Source organism: Eucalyptus grandis, chromosome 8, assembly GCF_016545825.1.
Source record: "Eucalyptus grandis isolate ANBG69807.140 chromosome 8, ASM1654582v1, whole genome shotgun sequence".
NCBI classification, from domain to species: domain Eukaryota; kingdom Viridiplantae; phylum Streptophyta; class Magnoliopsida; order Myrtales; family Myrtaceae; genus Eucalyptus; species Eucalyptus grandis.
In genome coordinates, this window is record NC_052619.1 from 40,453,952 (window position 1) to 40,481,801 (window position 27,850).

General features: G+C 41.9%; 3 protein-coding genes across 4 annotated transcripts; 2 read left to right on the forward strand and 1 right to left on the reverse strand.

The window, feature by feature from the left end:
* Positions 1-1,708: 1,708 nt before the first annotated feature.
* LOC104414424 lies at positions 1,709-5,129 on the reverse strand. 2 transcript variants are annotated; one of them, XM_039299108.1, is made up of 5 exons: positions 4,840-5,129; positions 4,551-4,685; positions 2,714-2,800; positions 2,524-2,619; positions 1,709-2,311 (listed from the first exon to the last, which is right to left on the reverse strand). In XM_039299108.1, coding segments are annotated over exons 1-5 (402 nt in total). In that variant the 5' UTR covers positions 4,841-5,129; the 3' UTR covers positions 1,709-2,228. The 2 variants fall into 2 exon arrangements, with proteins under 2 accessions (XP_039155042.1, XP_010023840.2); XM_010025538.3 differs by having other exon boundaries at positions 2,524-2,613; positions 4,840-5,128.
* Positions 5,130-11,783: 6,654 nt separating this feature from the next.
* Positions 11,784-13,581, forward strand: LOC120287222 (plant intracellular Ras-group-related LRR protein 4-like). Its single transcript, XM_039299950.1, has 2 exons — positions 11,784-12,224; positions 13,345-13,581. Exons 1-2 carry the CDS (start codon positions 11,784-11,786, stop codon positions 13,579-13,581), a joined length of 678 nt encoding a protein of 225 aa, XP_039155884.1.
* Positions 13,582-16,761: 3,180 nt separating this feature from the next.
* Positions 16,762-19,525, forward strand: LOC104455494 (disease resistance protein RPV1-like). Its single transcript, XM_039299951.1, has 4 exons — positions 16,762-17,358; positions 18,486-18,790; positions 18,909-19,017; positions 19,337-19,525. Exons 1-4 carry the CDS (start codon positions 16,762-16,764, stop codon positions 19,523-19,525), a joined length of 1,200 nt encoding a protein of 399 aa, XP_039155885.1.
* The last annotated feature ends 8,325 nt before the right edge of the window (positions 19,526-27,850 follow it).

Sequence of the window (27,850 nt, forward strand, 5' to 3'; positions counted from 1 at the left end):
CATTGCTAGTCATGGTCGGTGGTCGCGAAGCCCTCGTCGGTAGGGTGAGTTTCACGGCCCCCATCCAATCACAACAATGAGCTCAAGGCTTGCTGATTGCGACCTCAAGCTCGCTAGATTTTGTGAGCCAAGCTCACTAGCCTCAACGCTGACAAGACTTGAGCCTCCTAATTTGGCGAGACTTGAGTTCGCTAGCCTTAAGCGAGCTCGAGCTCGCTCGCTATTGGCCATGATTGTTGTGGCGGGCGACGAGATGAAGAAGAAGGAAAAAGAAAAGAAAAAAAAAAAAAGAAAATTAAAATTAAAATAATTAAAAATTCCATTTAAAAAAATGAAAATAAAATAAAAAAGTTCTTATAAGGAGTGCACGATAAATCAAATTGGATTTTCTACACTAAGTGGAAAATTTTTGATTTATTTTGAGTTTCAACTAGTTCTTGAAAAATATTATCATTTTCGAAATATCAAATTGTTTGTGAAATAAGTGAAGCCTCAATTTTTAAAAAATTATAAAATTTATACATTAATTTTGTAATTGTATGGGAGTGTTTTAACTATATATATATGTTAAAAAATCATACAAAACATTTTTTTTTATTTTTTTTTAGATTTGATAGGAAACTTTTAGTTATATGGAGAGGGTCAAGTATGAGTTAGGTCAGGGTTGGGTTGGATATGGGTGAATAAATTTACATTGGTGATAAATGGGTCATAAATGATTAATGAGTCAATTTGGGTTGGAAAATTTATGATCCATTGCCCAAACTGACCCGAGCCGACTCGACCTAACTCGACCCACCATAGGTAATACCTATCTTCTATGACATGGGCATCAACTTGGTCTCTCTTTCTCTCTCTCTCGTGGCACCTACATGGCACCACATGAACACCACATGTTGGACAAATTAGTAAAGATTGCTATGTAAGTGTGTATGGACTTAAAAAGAAAAGTTCTGCTTATTAGGTAGGTGAGTAAAATCAATGTTTATTGTAGTGACCCCTTGATGTGGTGACCACCACACATCCCTCAAATACAGAGTATCAGTTTTACACCATAAGTCTTTACCTATCAATTCATCTTAAATTGACTTAAAAGTGTGTTTGAGTAAGTTGGTTGCTTTAAATGCAATAATCACTAAATAACCAGAATTTAGTCAAATCTTATGGGAAACCTTTAAAATGTTTCTAATGAACTGTTTCCATGAAACCTTTAGCTGCTACTCTCTCGCCAAAAGCTGAAACTGTGTGACAAAATATAGTTAGAATCAAAAGTGACAATGCCGTTGCCTTAATGGGCCATAAGTATCACCCAGCCATCCAGGTGAGATAATAAGAGCTCGTGCTCATTAGACTGAACAGTTTCTTTAGCTCCTCTCTATGGCACTGAAACTGAAAGTCCCATCTGCAAGAAATGTCTCAGAGTTTCAACCAGCAGAACACTGTTGAGACTTTGTCTACTTCCCGAGTGTCACTAAAAAAGTCGATCCATGGTCATTCTGAACCCCTCAAATCATCGGATGGATGTTTGTAACATAAGCAAGGATTGCATGAGTAATAAATATTTCCATCTTTCATAGGCAAAGAAAAGCCGCCTTCGAATCGACACGTGGTAAATGGCTCTATACCAGATACATGGTATTTAGACCAAAAAAGGTCAAGTGGCTATAAAATAGACATCAGCGAGGAATAAAATTGACGATTGCGATGATTAGAGACAAAAAAAAGGTGGATTTCTTCGCAAAAGGATCATCGTTGATGTTTACAACCGCCAAAATTGCACAGCTCAACCAGTATTACCTATATACAAAGGTAAGAGACAAGAAACGGGGCTAAATATGAAAAGTCTGCAACTCTGTTAACAGTTAACACTTTCTTCATATATGTATATGTAAGCTTAGCCTAGAAGCCTTAGTCTAGCTAGATTGAAAGTGATTGGATTTTTCAAAACCATCACAGGTATAGACAGCCTATATTTGAACGAGCACCGCCACAGAAACAGCAAAACTGCTTGCTTTGAATATGTCTCAGATCCCTGGCAAATCAAATTCACACAAAGCTTGGTTTTCTGGTTTGAGGGAGTGTTCTCTGGCTCGCAGCAACAACTCTGTTAGCCGGCTCCTTTATCCGCCTGGACAGGATCTTATCATCAGTGGTCTCCTTGGGTTTTCTTGTGCTCTTAGGCTCATAATAGACAGCTTCTTTCGAGATATCCTTAGGCTGACCATTTCTCAATTGGAGGGGTTCTTATTCTTCAAAGCTGAAGGCCGCTCTACAATTCTTTTGTTCTTTTTCCCTATCATCACATCATTATCTGTAGATCACACAAACAAAATGTTAAAGAGTCACATTACTTGAGAGGCAACAAAATTAAACCACACATGGAATTGCAAAATAGAATCAATGAGTGCTTGAATGGTGCTAATTTCCCCACTATAGAAACTTGATGATAGCACTAGGAGGAGGAGGAGGGGGAGAGAGAGAGAAGCCGTTTTTTTTTTTTTTTAAGGGGGGGAATCTATTTACCAGGACTAGATAACACTGCACGTGGACGAGGCACTGTGCTGGCTCTGATATTTAGTTTAGAGTCTTCGTCAGATGTTGATTCACTCTTCCCTGCCATTGTCAATGAAAAGTTGTCAGATGTTAAAATGATTAAGACATCGCAATATGGCCATTTCTAATTGAAATGAGCAATTGAAAGACGATTAAAGACCTTCAGATACAGGATATCTCAGAGCATTTTCCATGGAACTCTTTTGGACCCTTGCTGTGCGGGGTCGAAAAACTTGATGCTCCTGCACTATAATCAGAAAATTTATAATCAAGCAATTGTTTTAAATAAAGAGAAAAAAAGAAAAGGAAAAAGAAAAAAGATCAACCATATGCCAAAGCATAAAAGCTGATTAAATACAAAGCATCAAGCAGCTGTTTGATGGTAGCCGCAGCAAAACCACCCAATTGATCTACAGAGGCATTTGCTTCCTGGCTTCATGAACCACAAGTATCATCTCTGATAAATTACTAGATAACTAGAGGTTAGTTGAGTGTTATGATCTCTCTCAAGCAGACACATCCTCTCATTTTAAGTTTCTTATTAGAAAATGAAGATGCTCATGCATGACAGCATATGTGCTAGTGGAACCGCAAGTCAGAAGACAAATATTCAGGGTCACAAGGTTATGCATGACAAAATATGTATTAGTGGCCCTGCAACTTAGAAAAGGTATACTCTGTGTCAAAAGGCTAAAAAAGATTTACATCTATTTTTGGGAATGAGAAACAAAAACTCCCATTATTTTGCAGCGCTGACCATCTTATGTTGACCCGAGACCCTTAACTTTCAGAAAGAGTCATCAAAATCAAATCAGATATTCCAAGCACGAGAATCTTCTTACAATTTGGTTAGTGCCAGCATGTGCTAGGCTACTACTATAAGCACAACAAAGCATTTTTAAAGAAAACCTACTATCTATGGAGCTTGAGCAAAAATCTGAGGTCGCACAAATGTAACTACCAAGACAATGTTATTTTTTATAAAAATAGTCATACACTGTAAAGCATTTAAATGTGATCGTGTAGTCAATATCCTTACACACGTCTAGTGACCAACTTACTTTCCCCCTCTTTCCCTCTAGCAGTGGGCATTTCTATGGTACCATGCCATATACTCGGCAAAGTTGCAGTGTCGCTTGTCAGCCATCTGATTTAGGTGTTTTAATGTCAGTCAATCAACATCTCTCGTCAGCTGTCTGATCAAAACCTATTCGACCTCAGCTGTTGGATTGAGCATGGCCAAATTACAGTGCTTAAATTCACAGGACTGTAAAACAGCCCACTAGATGATCTAACCAAAGGCATTTTCGCATTTATTATCCATAATCCAGTGACCTGTGTTGAATTTCCAGCAACCATTTGGGCATAAAAGTTGAGGCGTTAGATGACCAAGCAGGACTGGAGAGTGCCTCTATTTTACCAACTGGCGTTCGCCAAGTAATTTTGCACCTCTGTTCTCTACATGTTAAAATCGATTCACCACAACATCCTTGTTCTGTTCTGACTCTATTTATGTACCTTCACAGATCAGTGCAAAACAGAGTATGAATTTTCTCGCGTTTTTGTCCTTCGCCTAGAGTCACATCTGACATCAGATTCCATTGTATTCTAGCCCAAAGTTCTTCGAGGGAAATCAAGACCTACCCTAATTCATCACCCGATGCTAATCATCTGGAAAAAACTAAAGTCCCTTTGCAAGGAAAAATCAGTACAAGGGAACAGAGATCTAAAGGCGACTCAAATATCAAAATTCAAATCCGAACCAAAAGTGAACTCTAGCATCAACCCTTTAAATCATACGAAAGTCCAAGTTTTCTCAACTCCCGGGAGAGGCATCAACAGCTATCTTCCATTCATAACCAAGAAAAGGAAAATCATCCAGGACTAGAAAAATGAAACCAGAGGGGGCAAAACTTCTGGTGCTTTGTCAGGGCAATAAGCATCAGATAGATACGATCGACTGGGTACGAAGAAAAATGAAACCAATGATATTTTACCAGGAGAGTCGAAATCGTGCAGAGAGAGATAGTCGAGAGCTTTCAGTCCCAGCAACGGACTCTTGGGAACGTCGCGCTTGACATCATCGCGATCTCCAGAATCGTCTCTCACCTTCACCTTCACCTTCGGATACACTGCAAAACGCATTCACTCAAAAAGTCAACTCTCCCTCTCCAACAGCAACAGCCCAAAACTGGGCATGAAAAAGAGAACAAAAAAAGCAGCAATCTTTGCGACGAGTTCGAAGAGATGACCGCGAATCAAGAAGACCCAGATGAGGAAACTCACTTGCCCTCCTGATGAATACCCGAGAACTCCCCCCCGTACGCCGGTTCTTATTTTTCCTCCCTCCAACAAAGCTGAAAGAAGAAGCAAAACTCGTGGACTTTCGAGCTCTGATCCTCGAGCTTGCAAGCGAAGGCGCACGAGGGTGATGGTGATGATGATGATGATGATGATGGAGGAGAACGTGCGTGTTCCAGAACCGAAAAACGAAGCTACCAGATCATGCCTCGTAAGCCTCTGCCCTCCTGCTCCCGACTTCGTAACGCCAAAGGGACAAAAAATAAAAAGGAAAACGCGAAGAAGAAAGGTAGTCGTGAGCGAATTGAAAGGCTGGCTGGCTGGCGCTCTGACTGTGACTCCACGGAAAGCGGCGGGCCCCGCTCGGGCACTCACGGCAAGCAGGACAGATTCAGGAGAGATCTGCGGATTTCGAACGCGGACACGACTCTCCCCCGAAAAGCTCCGCGTCAACGGTCACTGACGGTGACGGCGACGGCCGACCTCCTCCCTTCTTTTGTTTTTTTCTTCTTTTCGCTTTTTCTCTTTCTTCTTCTTCTTCGCTCTTTCTCTTCCTTGCCGACCACCTATTCTGACACGAGGTTCGCCTTTGAAAACGTTGGAATATTATTCGTATGAAATGAAACTTACGCTTTTTAGCCTGAGGTATGTTTGACTTTTTTTTTTTTTTAAACGACTGGTATTTTTCAAAACATATCAATACCGATGCGTAAAACTTAAGGCTTAATACCACAAAAAATTTAAAATTATGCCCATGATGACAAACATATCTTGAGTTTTTGTTTTTGTGACACAAATATTCTGAACTTACTATTGACTAGTGGGCAAATTAAATTTTTTTTTTTTTTGGAGATGTGTATTTGTGTCGCAGTAAATATAATTTAGATTTTTTGTGATATTTATCTTATTTTTTAATTTTTAAATATTTATGTAATATCATAAATCTTGATGGGAAATAAAAAAAAAATGCCTTTTACGTTAAATTTAATTTCAAACAAATAAGTCTCAGAAACTCTGCGATGGGAAGGAAATTTTGAAACCGAAGGAAAATTACGGGTGAAATTTTGAAACCGAAGACAAATTGTCCCGATCAAGTCCCAATAAAAGATGCAGTCGAAATTTAAAAATTGGCTCTTGTTGTTAAATCTGGTGTATGCCCTATTTTCCGTCAACGCTTTACTAATATTTATGGTTTTTTCGACCAAATCTCAACGAAATTTGCTGACTCAACCCTTAAAAAACAACCTAGATAAGAATAATAAAAAAGAAAATCTGGTGTACGCCCTATTAGCCCTCCCTCGTCTCAAAGGTTCGCTTAAGTTTTTTTCCTGCCTTTTAGGTCGGTCCAACATATACAAATTAAAATAATAAAAAGAAAATCCCCTCGCCCCCCCCCGGGGGAAAAAAAGAAAAAGAAAACCCAGAATAAAAAGGCGCGTGGAATCATCGGTGAATAGGATATTATATTTCTATCAATTTAAAAATGAAGTGGGGTCAAACGCAAGCTTATCTTTTCAACGCTCGTGTTAATTTAATATTAATACCTGGGGTTAAGCAAATTTGACCGGGGCCTCCTGCATTAACGACAGGCAACATGCGCTTACGATCTCGTCTCCTAAGAGTTTCAATGGTTTGATTCAGTTTGAATTTTCAGGAAATCTAAATCAAACCGAATCGTTTAGGTGTGTGTTATCTTCAAACCAAATCATGACCCAAATTGAATATAACCAAAACTAAAGACTTGGTTTGGTTTGGTTCCCTTCGATTTGGTCTGGTTCGGTTTTTTTCGATTTTCTTTTTTTGTAATATTGAGAAGAGGTTTCAATGAAAAATGAGAGAGAAATAAACTGTAAAATAAATAAAAAAGGGGCAATTTTCACTTTGGTTCAGTTCGTTAATCAAACTAACAAAAAACGGCTATTTTTTATTATCCGAATTGAACATTGAAATCAAACTAAAAATGCATGAAATTCAAATTTGATTTGATTTGGTTCGGTTCAATTTGGTTCAGTTTTCCGATTTGATTAAGACACTTTACTTGAGCATTATGCGATAATATATTCAACAAGGAGCAATTTGTGGAAATGTGTGGTCAACATTGGCCTTACTACTCCCCAATAATGAGTAAATTACTTGACCTAACGAATGGTCGAGTGGTGACCGGCGACACGGATGGAATCTTACATCACACAGGATCGATTTTCATACGGGTGCGATCGCATAGGATTCAATTCATAGATTCTTGACCACTCATCCAATTCTAGCATGGATGGTTTGCCTTTTGCCCATACAGAAGAGCTACAGAACGTCTGCTGTATGACCACGATACCATTGTTAGAGATATATCTATAGATTTTAGATATCTCCCTTGATACTCCATATATATTTATTTGGATTGTGCATATATTTCTCTTAATTCTGCATATATTAGTCATGATTGATGTCGTAATGTCATGTTATCTTGGATAATTATCTAACGAAGTCTATAGATAGACTTATGTTTTCCTCATCATTATGAGATATACAAAAATATATAAAAATTGCTCAATTCCCCCTTTGATAATTTTCTTATTGTGATTTCAAAGTAGGAAGCCCTAAGTTTAATTCTTTTTAGGCCCCTCATTTATCTCTCTCATTATACATTTGCATGTTTGAAAGGTAACAAGATATTATGCTAGCAACTACAATCAATAAATGCTATGCTATATGCACAATTTTGAGAGATATGGAGAATAGGAGAGAAAAATCTAAACTAGAGAGTTGGGAAAAAAAGTTAAAAGAAAAAAAAAATGTCCAGCAGTTTGGCATGCTGAAGAGAGAAGCGGCTGACCTAGTTGCTGTGTGTTTCCATGCTACAGGATTAGTAGTTATTCAAAAGAAGATGACCCCAGCTAATCGCACCCAATGCACTCAAAATTTCTCAGCATTATCTAGTTAATGCGGAAGAGACAATTGTGTATATTCTCTATATTTTCATGTATATCACACAATGAATTGAACATAAACATATTTATATACTTTACTAGATGACTGTCTAATTAACACGGTATCAACTATAGTCAATCTAGAATATGCACCAATGAGGAAAAAGTATGCACAATCTTGATAGATAATGAAAATTAAGAGAGATATGTAAAATCTCCTAATGTATCTTTAACACTAGCAAAAAAGAAAAAAGAAAAAAAAGTCTAATTGGAAAAATGAAATGGACTTGCTGACGGTGCGAATGAGCAAATTGTATGATTAGAAGAAGTTTTAATACAAAGTTTACGAGATTTTGGTGTTAGTCAAGGGTAGGGATTATAAAGGCTTTCTTATCTTTGAACAGAGAAGTCTCATTGGAACAAAAAAAGTCTCTTATTAATTTGTACTTACGACGCTCCCCATCTTCTTCTGGCCTACAATGGTATGCACACATTCGGCGTCACAGATATAGGGCGTTTGAAAACTTAGTCAACCAATTTGAACGTCGGATTTTAATCTAAATTCGTAAGTTAAATTCAAGATTTACACATGCATAAAATAACTTAAACGAAAAGAAAGGAATGAACAAGGAAAATATCGGTAACTGTTCGTATCTACCGAAAAATGCATTCATCCAAGTTCTAGCGTGGTCTGGAATCTTCTGTATGTGATATACGCTTACCTCTTTACGTTGGGCCTCGGCCAGATCAATCACTCTCTCAAACAACCATTGGGAGCACGATAGCTTCATGCGCTTAGCTTCAAGTGAATTTGGTCTAAAAAATTATTGAGCAAAGCTTAAGATCTGGGAATCTAAATATGCCAAAGGGACCCAATAATGCTTCTATTCTTCATCCATAGGAAAAGTACCAAACAAATTCTAAATTTATTATATTGGTACCAATTTAGTTTTAAACATTTTTAGCTTGGTATCAATTGAGTCAATCTAGCCACTTTAGACTAGAAATTGCTGACGTGTATGTTGACGGTCATTTTTAATTTCTTCTTTTCTTTTCTTTGTTTTTATTTTCTTTTTATCTTCTTCCTTGTTCATTTTGCTTCTTCTTTGACTCGTCATTGGCCATGACGATGGCTGACAAGCTTGGGCTTGGGTAGATCAGGTGAGCTTGTAACTTCTGGTTGTGAACCTTAAACTTGAGCCTTGCTAGCCTTAGGCGAGGCTGGAGCTAGCTTATGGTTGGTCACTGGCCCCATTGCAATGGTTGGTGATTGGCCAAGAAAGAACCAAAAAAAAAAAAGGAAAAGAAAAGTATAAAATATAAAATGATTAAAAAACATGTTTTTTAAAAATAATTTTCCCCATTATATTTTCCTTGCCAAATAACGGAACATATTTTCTAGATTTTTTTCAAGTTTTAGCCAAACACCGGAAAATGAAGTCATTTTCCTAAAAACATATTCAAAAAATGACTCATTTTCCATGAAACAAACAAACCTTATAATTGGAAGAGTACCATCAGGGTTAGGTTTACTTTTCCTTAGAAGAACTTCTAAGAAGAAGTGAAGAGTAATCTATTGCCTCATCATCTAATAGGTTTAAGAAGATAAGGTTGATATGTTCTATTTGGAAGAAGGACACCCTGGGTGTCGGAACTTGGCATGGGGCACGAGTGGACACATAAGTATTAAAACTTCCAAAAGACATATACTGAAGTATCAAAATCAGAGAAGAAATAAATACATAAGTGTCAACAATGAAAATTTTTGACCAAACAACAGACTTGGCTTTTTCCGACGAGATTTTTAATTGACATGGCAATTCTTTTTTAAAAAATTATTCACATAGACATCAAGAGTATGATAAATGATACCATTTTTAGTACTTAAATGATCGCCTCTATAAAACTTGACACCTAAGTATTCACTTTTAACCATGGGTGGAACTTAAATGATCTCTTAAATCATAATTTGACATTAAGTGATCTTTTTTTAACCATGACTGGATTTTAAGTGAATATGGAGGATGACGTTGTTTTAGACAAGGATTGCTAAGTGGATATTTGAGTGAGCCATGCAGACTGGTTTTGTTAATAAAATAATGCCTTGTTAGAAATCCAAGAAGGTTGTTGGAGTTGACACTTAAGTGTCCAATTTTTTAAAAAGTGGTAGTTAAGGGCTTGTTTGTTTGGGTTTTGTTTCCGTTCGCTGGAACACAATTTTTGTTCTTTTGTTCCGCGGAACAAAAAAGAACAAAACCCGTTTGTTAACACTTTTGTTTCCAACGAGTTTAGTCTGTTTACATGTTCAATCCGGCGAGCTGCATTTGTTCGACTTTCAAAAGAAGAAGAAGAAGAAGAAGATACGTATTATACGCATCAAAGCCCATTGCGAAGGGTTTTGTATCTTGAGGAACTATTTCTTTTCAAAAATAGTTTTTCTCTTTTTCTGCTTCGGGATCAATTTCCGAGTAAAATAAGGTATTTGGTAATTATACAAAATTTTCTACTCTAGGAACAGGAAGAGAATAGCAATGAGTTCGGTAAAATTTATAAATTTTCTCATTTATCTGTTTTTTCTTCTTGCTCACGAACCACCGCCCGTCGCCGCACGGCCGTCGCATGAATGACGCATGGCCGTCGCACGACGGCCGCACGACCGCGGCACGATCGTAGATCGTCGCCGCATGATTGGCGCCCATAGCCCACCGGCCGTGGGCTTGGACTGGAAGGCTATCCAAACTAAAAGAGTTGACCTTGTATTTTCTCGAGTTCACTGCGTCGGTTCCAGAGCTGGGTCTCCTTTCTCTGCTAGAACATCTTCGTTGGAGAGGACTAGTCCTACAACCCCTCAAGCAGCTACCGCCTTCCTTACTTTCTTTAAATCCTCACAATTTCAGCTCCACAGGATCGCCACTATTTAACTCGAATGTTCTGGGAGATTTGACGCTTAATTCCAGTCGGTGGAACTTACCCAAAGCCATTGGACAGTTCGAGAAACTAGGGGAGCTTTATCTTGGTCGTCGCAAGGAGTTGGAAGGCGAGATCCCCGATGAGGTAGGACATCTTTCCTCTCTAAGGGTTCTGGATTTATGTTCTACCAAAATCTGTCGAGTTCCGAGAACAATTAACATGGTTTCTTACCTCTTAACACTTGACTTAACGAGGTGTGATGAGATTACAGACTTGCCTGAGCTTCCAACGAGTTTAGTCTCGTTTACATGTTCAATCCGCGAGCTGCATTTGTTCGACTTTGAAAAGAAGAAGAAGAAGAAGATACGTACTATACGCATCAAAGCCCATTGCGAAGGGTTTTGTATCTCGAGGAACTATTTCTTTTCAAAAATCGTTTTCTCTTTTACGCCGGGATCAATTTCCGAGTAAAATAAGGTATTTGGTAATTATACAAAATTTTGTACTCTAGGAACAGGAAGAGAGTAGTAATGAGTTCGGTAAAAATTTATAAATTTTCTCATTTATCTGTTTTTTATTCTTGCTCACGGACCGCCGCACGGCCGTCGCAAGAATGCCGCACGGCCGTTGCACGACAGCCGCACGACCTCGGCACGATCGTAGATCGTCGCCGTAGGATTGCCGCCCATAGCCCACCGGCCGCGGGCTTGGACTGGAAGGCTATCCAAACTAAAGAGTTGACCTTGTATTTTCTCGAGTTCACTGCGCCGATTCCGGCCGGGTCTCCTTTCTCTGCTAGAACATCTTTGTTGGAGAGGACTTGTCCTCCAACCCCTCGAGCAGCTACCGCCTTCCTTACTTTCTTTAAATCCTCACAATTTCAGCTCCACAGGATCGCCACTATTTAACTCGAATGTTCTGGGAGATTTGACGCTTAATTGCTCGGGATTGCAAGAAATTGAACTCAGGGGACTTTCACAGTTGCAGCACTTATCTTTGCTCGGTTGCGAACTTCGGTGCTTATCCATACCGTATAGCTTAGGGACACTGTATGTACGCCTTTGCCCTAATATGATTGAGATTCGGTCTGTAGGGATGTCGGCATCACTGAAGTCAAGCTTCTCTTTGCGTGGGTGCTACTGTGTGAGCATACTCCCCACCTCTATCGGCGACTTGGCATCATTAAAGAAGCTGGACCTTTCAATTACTCGAATTGGAAGCCTAACGGAGTCCGTTGGAAAGCTACAGTGTTTGTCAGATCTCTTCCTACAATTCTCGGGAATCGATGAAATTCCCGGTGCAATTGAAGTGTTAGTAAAGCTGCGGCATCTTCATCTGGCAAGCGATGAGATTAAACAACTTCCATACTTCATTGGAGAATTAAATTCACCGTGCCCTCGAATTTGTCAACTAATGGCTTGCTTAGCTCAAATTCCGAGTCGGTGGAACTTACCCAAAGCCATTGGACAGTTGGAGAAACTAGAGGAGCTTTATCTTGGTCGTCGCAAGGAGTTGGAAGGCGATATCCGCGATGAGGTGGGACATCTTTCCTCTCTAAGGGTCCTGGATTTATGTTCTACCAAAATCTGTCGAGTTCCGAGAACAATTAACATGCTTTCTTGCCTCTTAACACTTGACTTAACGAGGTGTGATGAGATTACAGACTTGCCTAAGCTTCCAACGAGTTTAGTCTGTTTTACATGTTCAATCCGGCGAGCTGCATTTGTTCGACTTTGAAAAGAAGAAGAAGAAGAAGAAGATACGTACTATAAGCATCAAAGACCATTGTGAAGGGTTTTGTATCTCCAGGAACTATTTCTTTTCAAAAATCGTTTTTCTCTTTTTCTGCTTCGGGATCAATTTTCGAGTAAAATAAGGTATTTGGTAATTATACAAAATTTTGTACTCTAGGAACAGGAAGAGAGTAGCAATGAGTTCGGTAAAAATTTATAAATTTTCTCATTTATCTGTTTTTTCTTCTTGCTCACGGACCGCCGCACGGCCGTCGCACGAATGTCGCACGGCCGTCACACGACGGCCGCACGATCGTAGATCGTCGCCGCAGGATTGCCGCCCATAGCCCACCGGCCGCGGGCTTGGACTGGAAGGCTATCCAAACTAAAAGAGTTGACCTTGTATTTTCTCGAGTTCACTGCGCCGGTTCCAGAGCTGGGTCTCCTTTCTCTGCTAGAACATCTTCGTTGGAGAGGACTAGTCCTGCAACCCCTCAAGTAGCTATCGCCTTCCTTACTTTCTTTAAATCCTCACAATTTCAGCTCCACATGATCGCCACTATTTAACTTGAATGTTCTGGGAGATTTGACGCTTAATTGCTCGGGATTGCAAGAAATTGAACTCAGGGGACTTTCACAGTTGCAACACTTATTCTTGCTCAGCTGCGAACTTCGGTGCTTATCCATACCGTATAGCTTAGGGACACTTTATGTACGTTGTTGCCCTAATATGATTGAGATTCGGTCTGTGGGGATGTCGGCATCACTGAAGTCAAGCTTCCTTTTCGTAGATGAAAACCAAAAACTCTCTCTCTATCTCGCTCTCTTGAAATGTCATTGCATTACAAGAATGCTAGACTTGTCTGCATACTCAACTTTAGAGAGGTTGGCTTTTGATAATTGTGGGAGTTTGAAGGAAATAGACAAACTCCGTTGGGAAGTCAATGCACTTGCGTGAACTGAATATCACGGATTGTGAGCTCATTGAGCATGTGCGTGATGAAATTGGAGTGCTAGCGAAGCCTGAGCGCTTCTCTTTGCGTGGGTGCTACGGTGTGAGCATACTCCCCACCTCTATCGGCGACTTGGCATTATTAAAGAAGCTGGACCTTTCAATTACTCGAATTGGAAGCCTACCGGAGTCCGTCGGAAAGCTATAGTGTTTCTCAGGTCTCTTCCTACAATTCTCGGGAATCGCTGAAATTCCCGGTGCAATTGAAGTGTTAGTAAAGCCGCGACATCTTCATCTGGCAAGCGATGAGATTAAACAACTTCCAGATTTCATTGGAGAATTAAATTCACCGTGCCCTCTGAATTTGTCAACTAATGGTTTGCTTAGCTCAAATTCCAGTCAGTGGAACTTACCCAATGCCATTGGACAGTTGGAGAAACTAGAGGAGCTTTATCTTGGTCGTCGTAAGGAGTTGGAAGGCGATATCCCCGATGAGGTAGGACATCTTTCCTCTCTAAGGGTCCTGGATTTATGTTCTACCAAAATCTGTCGAGTTCCGAGAACAATTAACATGCTTTCTTGCCTCTTAACACTTGACTTAACGAGGTGTGATGAGATTACAGACTTGCCTGAGCTTCCAATGAGTTTAGTCTGTTTACATGTTCAATCCGGCGAGCTGCATTTGTTCGACTTTCAAAAGAAGAAGAAGAAGAAGATACGTATTATACGCATCAAAGCCCATTGCGAAGGGTTTTGTATGTCGAGGAACTATTTCTTTTCAAAAATAGTTTTTCTCTTTTTCTGCTTCGGGATCAATTTCCGAGTAAAATAAGGTATTTGGAAATTATACAAAATTTTCTACTCTATGGCAGGAAGAGAATAGCAACGAGTTTGCTAAAAATTCATAAATTGTCTCATTTATCGGTTTTTTCTTCTTGCTCATGGAGCGCCGCTCGTCGCCGCACGGCCGTCGCACGAATGACGCACGGCCATCGCGTGAATGCCGCACGACTGCGGCACGATCATAGATTGTCGCTGCAGGATTGCCGCCCATAGCCCACCTGCCGCAGGCTTGGACTGGAAAGCTATCCAAACTAAATGAGTTGACCTTGTATTTTCTCGAGTTCACTGCGCCGGTGCCAGAGCTGGGTCTCCTTTCTCTGCTAGAACATCTTCGTTTGAGAGGACTAGTGCTGCAACCCCTCAAGTAGCTACCGCCTTCCTTACTTTCTTTAAATCCTCACAATTTCAGCTCCACAAGATCGCCACTATTTAACTCGAATATTCTGGGAGATTTGACGCTTAATTGCTCGGGATTGCAAGAAATTGAACTCGGGGGACTTTCACAGTTGCAGCACTTATCTTTGCTCGGCTGCGAACTTCGGTGCTTATCCATATCGTATAGCTTAGGGACACTGTATGTATGCCGTTGCCCTAATATGATTGAGATTCGGTCTGTAGGGATGGCGGCATCACTGAAGTCAAGCTTCCTTTTCGTAGATGAAAACCAAACTTAAAACTCTCTCTCTCTCTCTCTCTCTCTCTCTCTCTCTCTCTCTCTCTCTCTCTCTCTCTCTCTCTCTCTCTCTCTATTGAAATGTCATTGCATTACAAGAATGCTAGACTTGTCCGCATACTCAACTTTAGAGAGGTTGGCTTTTGATAATTGTGGGAGGTTGAAGGAAATAGACAGCTCCGTTGGGAAGTCAACGCACTTGCGTGAACTGAATATCACGGATTGTGAGCTCATTGAGCATGTGCGTGATGAAATTGGAGTGCTAGCGAAGCCTGAGCACTTCTCTTTGCGTGGGTGCTACAGTGTGAGGATACTCCCCACCTCTATCGGCGACTTGGCATCATTAAAGAAGCTGGACCTTTCAATTACTCGAATTGGAACCCCACCGGAGTCCGTCGGAAAGCTACAGTGTTTGTCAGATGTCTTCCTACAATTCTCGGGAATCGCTGAAATTCCCGATGCAATTGAAGTGTTAGTAAAGCCGCGACATCTTCATCTAGCAAGCGATGAGATTAACAACTTCCAGACTTCATTGGAGAATTAAATTCACCGTGCTCTCTGAATTTGTCAACTAATGGTTTGCTTAGCTCAAATTCCAATTGGTGGAACTTACCCAAAGCCATTGGACAGGTGGCGAAACTAGAGGAGCAGTATCTTGGTCGTCGCAAGGAGTTGGAAGGCGATATCCCTGATGAGGTTAAACATCTTTCCTCTCTAAGGGTTCTGGATTTATGATCTACCAAAATCCGTCGAGTTCTGAGAACAAATAACATGCTTTCTTGCCTCTTAACACTTGACTTAACGAGGTGTGATGAGATTACAGACTTGCCTGAGCTTCCAACGAGTTTAGTCTATCTACATGTTCAATCTGGCGAGCTGCATTTGTTCGACTTTGAAAAGAAGAAGAAGAAGAAGATACGTATTATACGCATCAAAGCCCATTGCGAAGGGTTTTGTATCTCGAGGAACTATTTCTTTTCAAAAATCGTTTTTTTCTTTTTCTGCTTCGGGATCAATTTCCGAGTAAAATAAGGTATTTGATAATTATACAAAATTTTCTACTCTATGACAGGAAGAGAATAGCAACGAGTTCGGTAAAAATTCATAAATTGTCTCATTTATCTATTTTTTCTTCTTGCTCACGGACCGCCGCCCGTCGCCGCACGACCGTCGCACGAATGACGCACGGCCGTCGCACGAATGCCGCACGACGGGCGCACGACCGCGGCACGATCGTAGATCATCGCCGCAGGATTGCCGCCCACAGCCCACCGGCCGCGGGCTTGGACTGGAAGGCTATCCAAACTAAAAGAGTTGACCTTGTATTTTCTCGAGTTCACTACGCTGGTTCCAGAGCTTGGTCTCCTTTCTCTGCTAGAACATCTTCGTTGGAGAGCACTAGTCCTGCAACCCCTCAAGCAGCTACCGCCTTCCTTACTTTCTTTAAATCCTCACAATTTCAGCTCCACAGGATCGCCACTATTTAACTCGAATGTTTTGGGAGATTTGACGCTTAATTGCTCGGGATTGCAAGAAATTGAACTCGGGGGACTTTCACAGTTGCCGCACTTATCGTTGCTCGGCTACGAACTTCGGTGCTTATCCATACCGTATAGCTTAGGAAGACCAGTATGTACGCCGTTGCCCTAATATGATTGAGATTCGGTGCGCGTAGGGATGTCGGCATCACAAGTCAAGCTTCATTTTCGTAGATGAAAAACAAACTTAAAACTCTCTCTTTCTCTCTCTCTCTCTCTCTCTCTCTCTCTCTCTCTCTCTCTCTCTCTCTCTCTCTCTCTCTCTCTCTCTCTCTCTCTCTCTCTCTCTCTCTCTCTCTCTCTCTCTCTGTTGAAATGTCATTGCATTACAAGAATGCTAGACTTGTCCGCATACTCAACTTTAGAGAGGTTGGCTTTTGATAATTGTGGGAGGTTGAAGGAAATAGACAGCTCCGTTGGGAAGTCAACGCACTTGCGTGAACTGAATATCACAGATTGTGAGCTCATTGAGCATGTGCGTGATGAAATTGGAGTGCTAGCGAAGCCTGAGCGCTTCTCTTTGCGTGGGTGCTACGGTGTGAGCATACTCCCCACCTCTATCGGCGACTTGGCATCATTAAAGAAGCTGGACCTTTCAATTACTCGAATTGGAAGCCCACCGGAGTTCGTCGGAAAGCTACAGTGTTTGTTAGATCTCTTCCTACAATTCTTGGGAATCGCTCAAATTCCCGGTGCAATTGAAGTGTTAGTAAAGCCGCGACATCTTCATCTGGCAAGCAATGAGATTAAACAACTTCCAGACTTCATTGCAGAATTAAATTCACCATGCCCTCTGAATTTGTCAACTAATGGTTTGCTTAGCTCAAATTCCAATCGGTGGAACTTACCCAAAGCCATTAGACAGTTCGAGAAACTAGAGGAGCTTTATCTTGGTCGTCGCAAGGAGTTGGAAGGCGATATCTCCGATGAGGTAGGACATCTTTCCTCTCTAAGGGTCCTGGATTTATGTTCTACCAAAATCTGTCGAGTTCTGAGAACAATTAACATGCTTTCTTGCCTCTTAACACTTGACTTAACGAGGTGTGATGAGATTACAGACTTGCCTGAGCTTTCAACGAGTTTAGTCTGTTTACACGTTCAATACGGCGAGCTACATTTGTTCGACTTTCAAAAGAAGAAGAAGAAAAAGATACGTATTATATGCATCAAAGCGCATTGCGAAGCGTTTTGTATCTCGAGGAACTATTTCTTTTCAAAAATCGTTTTTCTCTTTTTCTGCTTCGGGATGAATTTCCGAGTAAAATAGGGTATTTGGTAATTATACAAAATTTTGTTCTCTAGGAATAGGAAGAGAGTAGCAATGAGTTCGGTAAAAATATATAAATTTTCTCATTTATCTGTTTTTTCTTCTTGCTCACGGACCGCCGCACGGCCGTCGCACGAATGCCGCACGGCCGTCGCACGACGGCCGCACGACCGCGGCACGATCGTAGATCGTCGCCGCAGGATTGCCGCCCATAGCCCACCGGCCGCGGGCTTGGACTGGAAGGCTATCCAAAGTAAAAGAGTTGACCTTGTATTTTCTCGAGTTCACTTTGCGCCGGTTCCGAGCCGGGTCTCCTTTCTCTCGCCAGAACATCTTTGTTGGAGAGGACTAGTCCTGCAACCCCTCAAGCAGCTACCGCCTTCCTTGCTTTCTTTAAATCCTCACAATTTCAGCTCCACAGGATCGCCGCTATTTAACTCGAATGTTTTGGGAGATTTGAAGCTTAATTGCTCGGGATTGCAAGAAATTGAACTCGGGGGATTTTCACAGTTGCAACACTTATCCTTGCTCGGCTGGGAACTTCGGTGCTTATCCATACCGTATAGCTTAGGGACACTTTGTATGTACGTTGTTGCCCTAATATGATTGAGATTCGGTTACGTGGGGATGTCGGCATCAAAGTAAAGCTTCCTTTTCGTACATGAAAACCAAACTTAAAACTCTCTCTCTATCTCACTCTCTTGAAATGTCATTGCATTACAAGATTGCTAGACTTGTCCGCATACTCAACTTTAGAGAGGTTGGCTTTTGATAATTGTGGGAGGTTGAAGGAAATAGACAGCTCCGTTGGGAAGTCAACGCACTTGCGTGAACTGAATATCACGGATTGTGAGCTCATTGAGCATGTGCGTGATGAAATTGGAGTGCTAGTGAAGCTTGAGCGCTTCTCTTTGCGTGGGTGCTACGGTGTGAGCATACTCCCCACCTCTATCGGCGACTTCGCATCATTAAAGAAGCTGGATCTTTCAATTACTCGAATTGGAAGCCTACCGGAGTCCGTCGGAAAGCTACAGTGTTTGTTAGATCTCTTCCTACAATTCTCGGGAATCGCTGAAATTCCCGGTGCAAGTGAAGTGTTAGTAAAGCCGCGACATCTTCATCTGGCAAGCAATGAGATTAAACAACTTCCAGATTTCATTGGAGAATTAAATTCACCATGCCCTCTCGAATTTGTCAACTAATGGTTTGCTTAGCTCAAATTCCGGTCGGTGGAACTTACCCAAAGCCATTGGACGGTTGGAGAAAGTAGAGGAGCTTTATCTTGGTCGTCGCAAGGAGTTGGGAGGCGATATCTCCGATGAGGTAGGACATCGTTCCTCTCTAAGGGTCTTGGATTTATGTTCTACCAAAATCTGTCGAGTTCAGAGAACAATTAACATGCTTTCTTGCCTCTTAACACTTGACTTAACGAGGTGTGATGAGATTACAGACTTGCCTGAGCTTCCAACGAGTTTAGTCTATTTACTTGATTGAGATTCGGTCTGTAGGGATGTCGGCATCACTGAAGTCAAGCTTCCTTTTCGTAGATAAAAACCAAACTTAAAACTCTCTCTCTCTCTCTCTCTCTCTCTCTCTGTTGAAATGTCATTGCATTACAAGAATGCTAGACTTGTCCGCATAGTCAACTTTAGAGAGGTTGGCTTTTGATAATTGTGGGAGGTTGAAGGAAATAGACAGCTACGTTGGGAAGTCAACGCACTTGCGTGAACTGAATATCACCGATTGTGAGCTCATTGAGCATGTGCGTGATGAAATTGGAGTGCTAGCGAAGCCCTCGAGCGCTTCTCTTTGCGTGGGTGCTACGGTGTGAGCATACTCCCCACCTCTATCGGCGACTTGGCATCATTAAAGAAGCTGGACCTTTCAATTACTCGAATTGCAAGCCTACCAGAGTCCGTCGGAAAGTTACAGTGTTTGCCAGATGTCTTCCTACAATTCTCGGGAATCGCTGAAATTCCCGGTGCAATTGAAGTGTTAGTAAAGCCGCAACATTTTCATCTGGCAAGCGATGAGATTAAACAACTTCCAGACTTCATTGCAGAATTAAATTCACCATGCCCTCTGAATTTGTCAACTAATGGTTTGCTTAGCTCAAATTCCAGTCGGTGGAACTTACCCAAAGCCATTGGACAGTTGGAGAAACTAGAGGAGCTTTATCTTGGTCGTCGCAAGGAGTTGGGAGGCGATATCCCCGACGAGGTAGTACATCTATCCTCTTAAAGGGTCCTGGATTTATGTTCTACCAAAATTTGTCGAGTTCCGAGAACAATTAACATGCTTTCTTGCCTCTTAACACTTGACTTAACGAGGTGTGATGAGATTACAGACTTGCCTGAGCTTTCAACGAGTTTAGTCTATTTACATGTTCAATTCGGCGAGCTGCATTTATTCGACTTTCAAAAGAAGAAGAAGAAGAAGATATGTATTATACGCATCAAAGCCCATTGCGAAGGGTTTTGTATCTCGAGGAACTATTTCTTTTCAAAAATCTTTTTCTCTTTTTCTACTTCGGTATCAATTTCGGAGTAAAATAAGGTATTTGGTAATTATAGAAAATTTTCTACTCTAGGAACATGAAGAGAATAGCAATGAGTTCGGTAAAAATTTATAAATTTTCTCATTTATCTGTTTTTTCTTCTTGCTCACGGACCGCCGCACGGCCGTCACACGAATGACGCACGGTCGTCGCACGAATGCCGCACGGCCGTCGCACGACGGGCCGCACGACCGCGGCACGATCGTAGATCGTCACCGCAGATTGCCGCCCACAGCCCACCGGCCGTGGGCTTGACCGGAAGGCTATCCAAACTAAAAGAGTTGACCTTGTATTTTTTGGAGTTCACTGCGCCGGTTCCAAAGCTGTGTCTCCTTTCTCTACTAGAAAATCTTTGTTGGAGAGGACAAGTCCTCAGACCCCTCAAGCAGCTACCGCCTTCCTTACTTTCTTTAAATCCTCACAATTTCAGCTCCACAAGATCGCCACTATTTAACTCGAATGTTCTGGGAGATTTGACGCTTAATTGCTCGGGATTGCAAGAAATTGAACTCGGGGGACTTTCACAGTTGCAGCACTTATCTTTGCTCGGCTGCGAACTTCGGTGCTTATCCATACCGTATAGCTTAGGGACACTGTATGTACGCCGTTGCCCTAATATGATTGAGATTCGGTCTGTAGGGATGTCGGCATCACTGAAGTAAAGCTTCCTTTTCGTAGATGAAAACCAAACTTAAAACTCTCTCTCTCTCTCTCTCTCTCTCTCTCTCTCTCTCTCTCTCTCTCTTGAAATGTCATTGCATTACAAGAATGCTAGACTTGTCTGCATACTCAACTTTAGAGAGGTTGGCTTTTGATAATTGTGGGAGGTTGAAGGAAATAGACAAACTCCGTTGGGAAGTCAACGCACTTGCGTGAACTGAATATCACCGATTGTGAGCTCATTGAGCATGTGCGTGACGAAATTGGAGTGCTAGCGAAGCCTGAGCACTTCTCTTTGCGTGGGTGCTACGGTGTGAGCATACTCCCCACCTCTATCGGCGACTTCGCATCATTAAAGAAGCTGGACCTTTCAATTACTCGAATTGGAAGCCTACCGGAGTCCATCGAAAAGCTACGGTGTTCGTCAGATCTCTTCCTACAATTCTCGGGAATCGCTGAAATACCTGGTGCAATTGAAGTGTTAGTAAAGCCGTGACATCTTCATCTGGCAAGCGATGAGATTAAACAACTTCCAGACTTCATTGGAGAATTAAATTCACCGTGCCCTCTGAATTTGTCAACTAATGGTTTGCTTAGCTCAAATTCCGGTCGGTGGAACTTACCCAAAGCCATTGGACAGTTGGAGAAACTAGAGGAGCTTTATCTTGGTCGTCGCAAGGAGTTGGGAGGCGAAATCCGCGATGAGGTAGGACATCTTTCCTCTCTAAGGGTCCTGGATTTATGTTCTACCAAAATCTGTCGAGTTCCGAGAACAATTAACTTGCTTTCTTGCCTCTTAACACTTGACTTAACGAGGTGTGATGAGATTACAGACTTGCCTGAGCTTCCAACGAGTTTAGTCTGTTTACATGTTCAATCCGGCGAGCTGCATTTGTTCGACTTTCAAAAGAAGAAGAAGAAGAAGATACGTATTATACGCATCAAAGCCCATTGCGAAGGGTTTTGTATCTCGAGGAACTATTTCTTTTCAAAAATCGTTTTCTCTTTTTCTGCGGGATCAAGTTCCGAGTAAAATAAGGTATTTGGTAATTATACAAAATTTTCTACTCTAGGAACAGGAAGAGAATAGCAATGAGTTCGGTAAAAATTTATAAATTTTCTCATTTATCTGTTTTTATTCTTGCTCACGGACCGCCGCACGGCCGTCGCACGAATGCCGCACGGCCATCGCACGACGGCGCGGGATTGGCGCCTGACCCCCCCGGCCGGGCTTGGGGAAGGCTATCCAAACTAAAAGAGTTGACCTTGTATTTTCTCGAGTTCATCAGCGCCGGTTCCGGAGGCTGGGTCTCCTTTCTCTGCTAGAACATCTTTGTTGGAGAGGACTAGTCCTACAACTCCTCAGCACTACCGCCTTCCTTACTTTCTTTAAATCCTCACAATTTCAGCTCCACAGAATCGCCACTATTTAACTGGAATGTTCTGGGAGATTAGACGCTTAATTCCAGTCGGGGGAACTTACCCAAAGTCATTGGACAGTTGGAGAAACTAGGGGAGCTTTGTCTTGGTCGTCGCAAGGAGTTGGAAGGTGAGATCCCCGATGAGGTAGGACATCTTTCCTCTCTAAGGGTTCTGGATTTATGTTCTACCAAAATCTGTCGAGTTCCGAGAACAATTAACAAGCTTTCTTGCCTCTTAACACTTGACTTAACGAGGTGTGATGAGATTACGACTTGCCCGAGCTTCCAACGAGTTTAGTACGTTTACATGTTCAATCCGGCGAGCTGCATTTGTTCGACTTTCAAAAGAAGAAGAAGAAGAAGATACGTATTATACGCATCAAAGCCCATTGCTAAGGGTTTTGTATCTCGAGGAACTATTTCTTTTCAAAAATCGTTTTCTCTTTTTTACGCCGGGATCAATTTCTGAGTAAAATAAGGTATTTGGTAATTATACAAAAGTTTCTACTCTAGGAGCAGGAATAGAATAGCAATGATTTCGGTAAAAATATATAAATTTTCTCATTTATCTGTTTTTTATTCTTGCTCACGGACCTCTGCACGGCCGTCGCAAGAATGCCGCACGGCCGTCGTGCGACGGCCGCACGACCGCGGTACGATTGTAGATCGTCGCCGGAGGATTGCCGCCCACAGCCCACCGGCCGCGGGCTTGGACTGGAAGGCTATCCAAACTAAATGAGTTGACCTTGTATTTTCTCGAGTTCACTGTGCCGATTCCAGAGCTGGGTCTCCTTTCTCTGCTAGAACATCTTCGTTGGAGAAGACTTGTCCTCCAACCCCTCGAGCAGCTACCGCCTTCCTTACTTTCTTTAAATCCTCACAATTTCAGCTCCACAGGATCGCCACTATTTAACTCGAATGTTCTGGGAGATTTGACGCTTAATTGCTCGGGATTGCAAGAAATTGAACTCGGGGGACTTTCACAGTTGCAGCACTTATCTTTGCTCGGTTACGAACTTCGGTGCTTATCCATACCGTATAGCTTAGGGACACTGTATGTACGCCTTTGCCCTAATATGATTGAGATTCGGTCTATAGGGATGTCGGCATCACTGAAGTCAAGCTTCCTTTTCGTAGATGAAAACCAAACTTAAAACTCTCTCTCTCTCTCTCTCTCTTGAAATGTCATTGCATTACAAGAATGCTAGACTTGTCTGCATACTCAACTTTAGAGAGGTTGGCTTTTGATAATTGTGGGAGGTTGAAGGAAGTAGACAGCTTCGTTGGGAAGTCAACACACCTGCGTGAACTGAATACCACCGATTGTGAGCTCATTGAGCATGTGCGTGATGAAATTGGAGTGCTAGTGAAGCCTGAGCGCTTCTCTTTGCGTGGGTGCTACGGTGTGAGCATACTCCACACCTCTATCGGTGACTTGGCATCATTAAAGAAGCTGGACCTTTCAATTACTCGAATTGGAAGCCTACCGGAGTCCGTCGGAAAGCTACAGTGTTTGTCAGATCTCTTCCTACAATTCTCGGGAATCGCTGAAATTCCCGCTGCAATTGAAGTGTTAGTAAAGCCGCGACATCTTCATCTGGCAAGCGATGAGATTAAACAACTTCCATACTTCATTGGATAATTAAATTCATCGTGCCCTCTGAATTTGTCAACTAATGGTTTGCTTAGCTCAAATTCCAGTCGGTGGAACTTACCCAAAGCCATTGGACAGTTGGAGAAACTAGAGGAGCTTTATCTTGGTCGTCGCAAGGAGTTGGAAGGCGATATTCGCGATGAGGTAGGACATCTTTCCTCTCTAAGGGTCCTGGATTTATGCTCTACCAAAATCTGTCGAGTTCCGAGAACAATTAACATGCTTTCTTGCCTCTTAACACTTGACTTAACGAGGTGTTATGAGATTACAGACCTGCCTGAGCTTCCAACGAGTTTAGTCTGTTTACATGTTCAATCCGGCGAGCTGCATTTGTTCGACTTTGAAAAGAAGAAGAAGAAAAAGATACGTATTATACGCATCAAAGCCCATTTGAAGGGTTTTTGTATCTCGAGGAACTATTTCTTTTCAAAAATCGTTTTTCTCTTTTTTTGCTTCGGGATCAATTTCCGAGTAAAATAAGGTATTTGGGAATTATACAAAATTTTCTACTCGAGGAACGGGGAAGAGAATAGCAATGAGTTCGGTAAAAATTTATAAATTTTCTCATTTATTTGTTTTTCTTCTTGCTCATGGACCGCCGCCCGTCGCCGCTTGGCCGTCACACGAATGACGCACAGCCGTCGCACGAATGCCGCATGGCCATCGTACGACGGCCGCACGACCGCGGCACGATCGTAGATTGTCGCCGTAGTATTCACTTTTAACCATGGGTGGAACTTAAATGATCTCTTAAATCATAATTTGACATTAAGTGATCTTTTTTAACCATGACTGGCTTTTAAATGAATATGGAGGATGACGTTGTTTTAGACAAGGATTGCTAAGTGGATATTTGAGTGAGCCATGCGGACTGGTTTTGTTAATAAAATAATGCCTTGTTAGAAATCCAAGAAGGTTGTTGGAGTTGACACTTAAGTGTCCAATTTTTTTTTTTTTTTTAAAAGTGGTAGTTAAGGGCTTGTTTGTTTGGGTTTTGTTTCCATTCGCGGAACACAATTTTTGTTCTTTTGTTCCGCGGAACAAAAAAAGAAAAAACCCGTTTGTTAACACTTTTGTTTTCGGAAATAAATTTGGAACAAAAACAAGAAACAAGAAATAAGAAGAACTTGTTTTTGTTCCCGGGAACACTTCCGAGAAACACTTTTTTTTTCTTATTTTCTTCTTCTTTTTCTCTTTCTTTTCTTCTTCTTCTTCCTTTTGCGATCCTGGCCTTGGCCATGGTTGGTGCCGTGGCCCGGCCGGATGAGGGGCCGGCAACCTCGCCCCGGCGTCGCTAGCCCACAGAGGCCGAGCCACGGCAAGGCTCGTCGGCCCGAGCCTCATCGTGGCTGCACGACCTTGTTGGTGGTTGGGCGAGGCCGAGCCTTGCATGGCCACGACGAAGCTAGAAAAGGTCATGTCAGCTGTTTGGTTGGAAATTCTAGCTGTTGGCACTTAAGCATTCCTTTCTTCTCCGATTTTGGTAGTCAAGTATACTTTTGTAGACTTCGAGTGTAATTACCTAGGAGATATCCAAGAGGCATCTATATATAACCCCATTCAAAAACATTATAATTTTCATCCATTCACTTAGATGCCAATTGTCTTTGTAGGTATCAATAAATGCATCTAGTGATTATGGGGTGATCGCAACCATCCAACCAGAGTACACTCACAACTTCAACCCTCTAGCCACCTAAATAAAATATGCCATGGGGGCCTCCATCACCTCCATGTTATTTGGTTTTGGTTATTCTCCTCTTCAAAACAAGAGGAAACAACTTGTGAAGCATGGCTCATATATGTTGCTTTGGATTGTGATAATGGATCATCTCCTGAACTCCTCATTAGTGATTCATGGGCCTGAAAGAGTAACAGTGAATTCAGTTAATCTTATTCTCCTTCACGAGTGCTTTTAATAAGAGACTTTTTCATGCTTTGAAGAAGCGAAAGAAGTTGTCTCATCAACGAACTTGAAAAGCCTTTATAAGTCTCGCATTGGGTCGAGTGAAACACCAAGCTGAATGAAAGCTTAAAGCTCCAATTCTCAATGGCATCTTCTTTTCACGGTGACTCTAGCTCCAGCTCTAGCTTGATGATGTCACCTCCAAGGAGACAATACTTCATAGACTTCAAGCATAGTCTTATAAAGATGTCCAAGATGTATCTATTAGGGGTGTGCATGGTCCGAGTGGCGGTTCCTGACCTAGAATTGGGAACCGCCCGCTAAGAACCGGTTCCGAAAATTTAGAATTAGGAACCGCCCGCTAGTTGCATGGATCCACTCGGGAACCGAACTGTTGGTCCGGTCTGGTTCTTGGGTGGACCCATAGAACCAGTCCAACCTCCGCGCCTTCCCCTTTTTGCCCTCCTCACATCTACTTATTTTGACTCTGTTGACCATGGTAGCTTTATTCTCCTCAAGTACTAGCGCTGCGGCAGCAGCAGTTGTGACCCTCTTGTTGCTTCCATCTTGACCACCACAACCATCTTCGCCACTGCCTCCGCCTCCTCTCGCTTCTCCCTTGAGACCGACAATGAGGAGGACAATGGGGACGATGAGCCATTCTTAGACCTAGAGTTCGCCCTTGTCCCCAAAAATGAGGATGATGGGGGGAGGCCTGAGGAGGGTGAGGAGGAAGAGGGGAGGTAGAAGCGGGACGAGCCAAACAATGAAGAAGATGATAGTGATAGTGAATGTGGAGGTGGCCATGAGGATGGCGACGACATGGAGAGAGTTCAAGTTTGCGGGGTGGGGGGGGTAAAGAGAATCAACTCACTATTTCGCTGAGTTTGGACTAGGACTCGAAGGGATATGAGTAGATCCAGAGGTGAATTAGAGAGGAAGAGGGAGCTTGGGGAGATTTTGAACTAAGAGAGATGAAATAAAGTAGGAGTAGTGAATTGAGACAAGATATTGTAGTCCTAAATTTTAGATTTACTAATTTCTAATTTTTTAAATATTAAAAATTAATATATTATTATAATATAACTGGTTCGGTTCGGGTAGGTAGGTGGGCGGATCTGTTTATGGAACCGGAAACCGGACCGGTACCCACTGGTTCTCATAAATTAGAACTGGGAATCAGACTGGTTCCCTTAAGAACCACCGGTTCTAGGCGGTTCCGGTCCGGTTCTGGGCTATCCGAGCGGGTCTCGGTTCTTTTGCACACCCTTAATATCTATATACACCACCGATTTAGAAAAGTTATAATTTTTAATACTATATATGCCACCAATTCACTTAGATGCCAATTGTCTTTGCAGGTATCGAAAAACGCATCTAGTGATAATGGGGTTATCGCTGCCATCCGACTAGAGTCCATTAACAACTTCAACTCTTTAGCTACCTGAATAAAGTATGCCATTTTATGTGCCCTGAGGTCCTCCATCACCTCCTTGGGTTTTGGTTAATCCCCCCTTCAAAACTAGAGGAAATAGCTAGTGAAGCATGTCTCATATATGTTGCCTTGGATTGTGATAATGAGTCATCTTCAAAATTCCTCAATAGTGAGTCATGAGCTTAAAAGAGTAATGTCACAACCTAACATTGTGTGGACCATTTAGGGTTTGATTAATGGATTACTAAGCCTAGACTAATCTTGGGCTCTCTTAAGCCCGTACCAATTTGCGACTTAAGGTTTAAGTATTTAACATGCAAAAGATTATTGTCTAGGAGTCACCACTAATCTATTTTGGTGGGTCGATTAGAAACTCAAATAAAGTAACATGAGTATTAAGGCGCGTTTGGTAACGATTCTGTTCCTGGGAACAATTTTGATAAGAAATGATTTTTATAATTCCGTTATCAAGAACAATTTCTGAGCAAAAGAACTCGTTTGGTAACTTCCCAAAATTTTTATT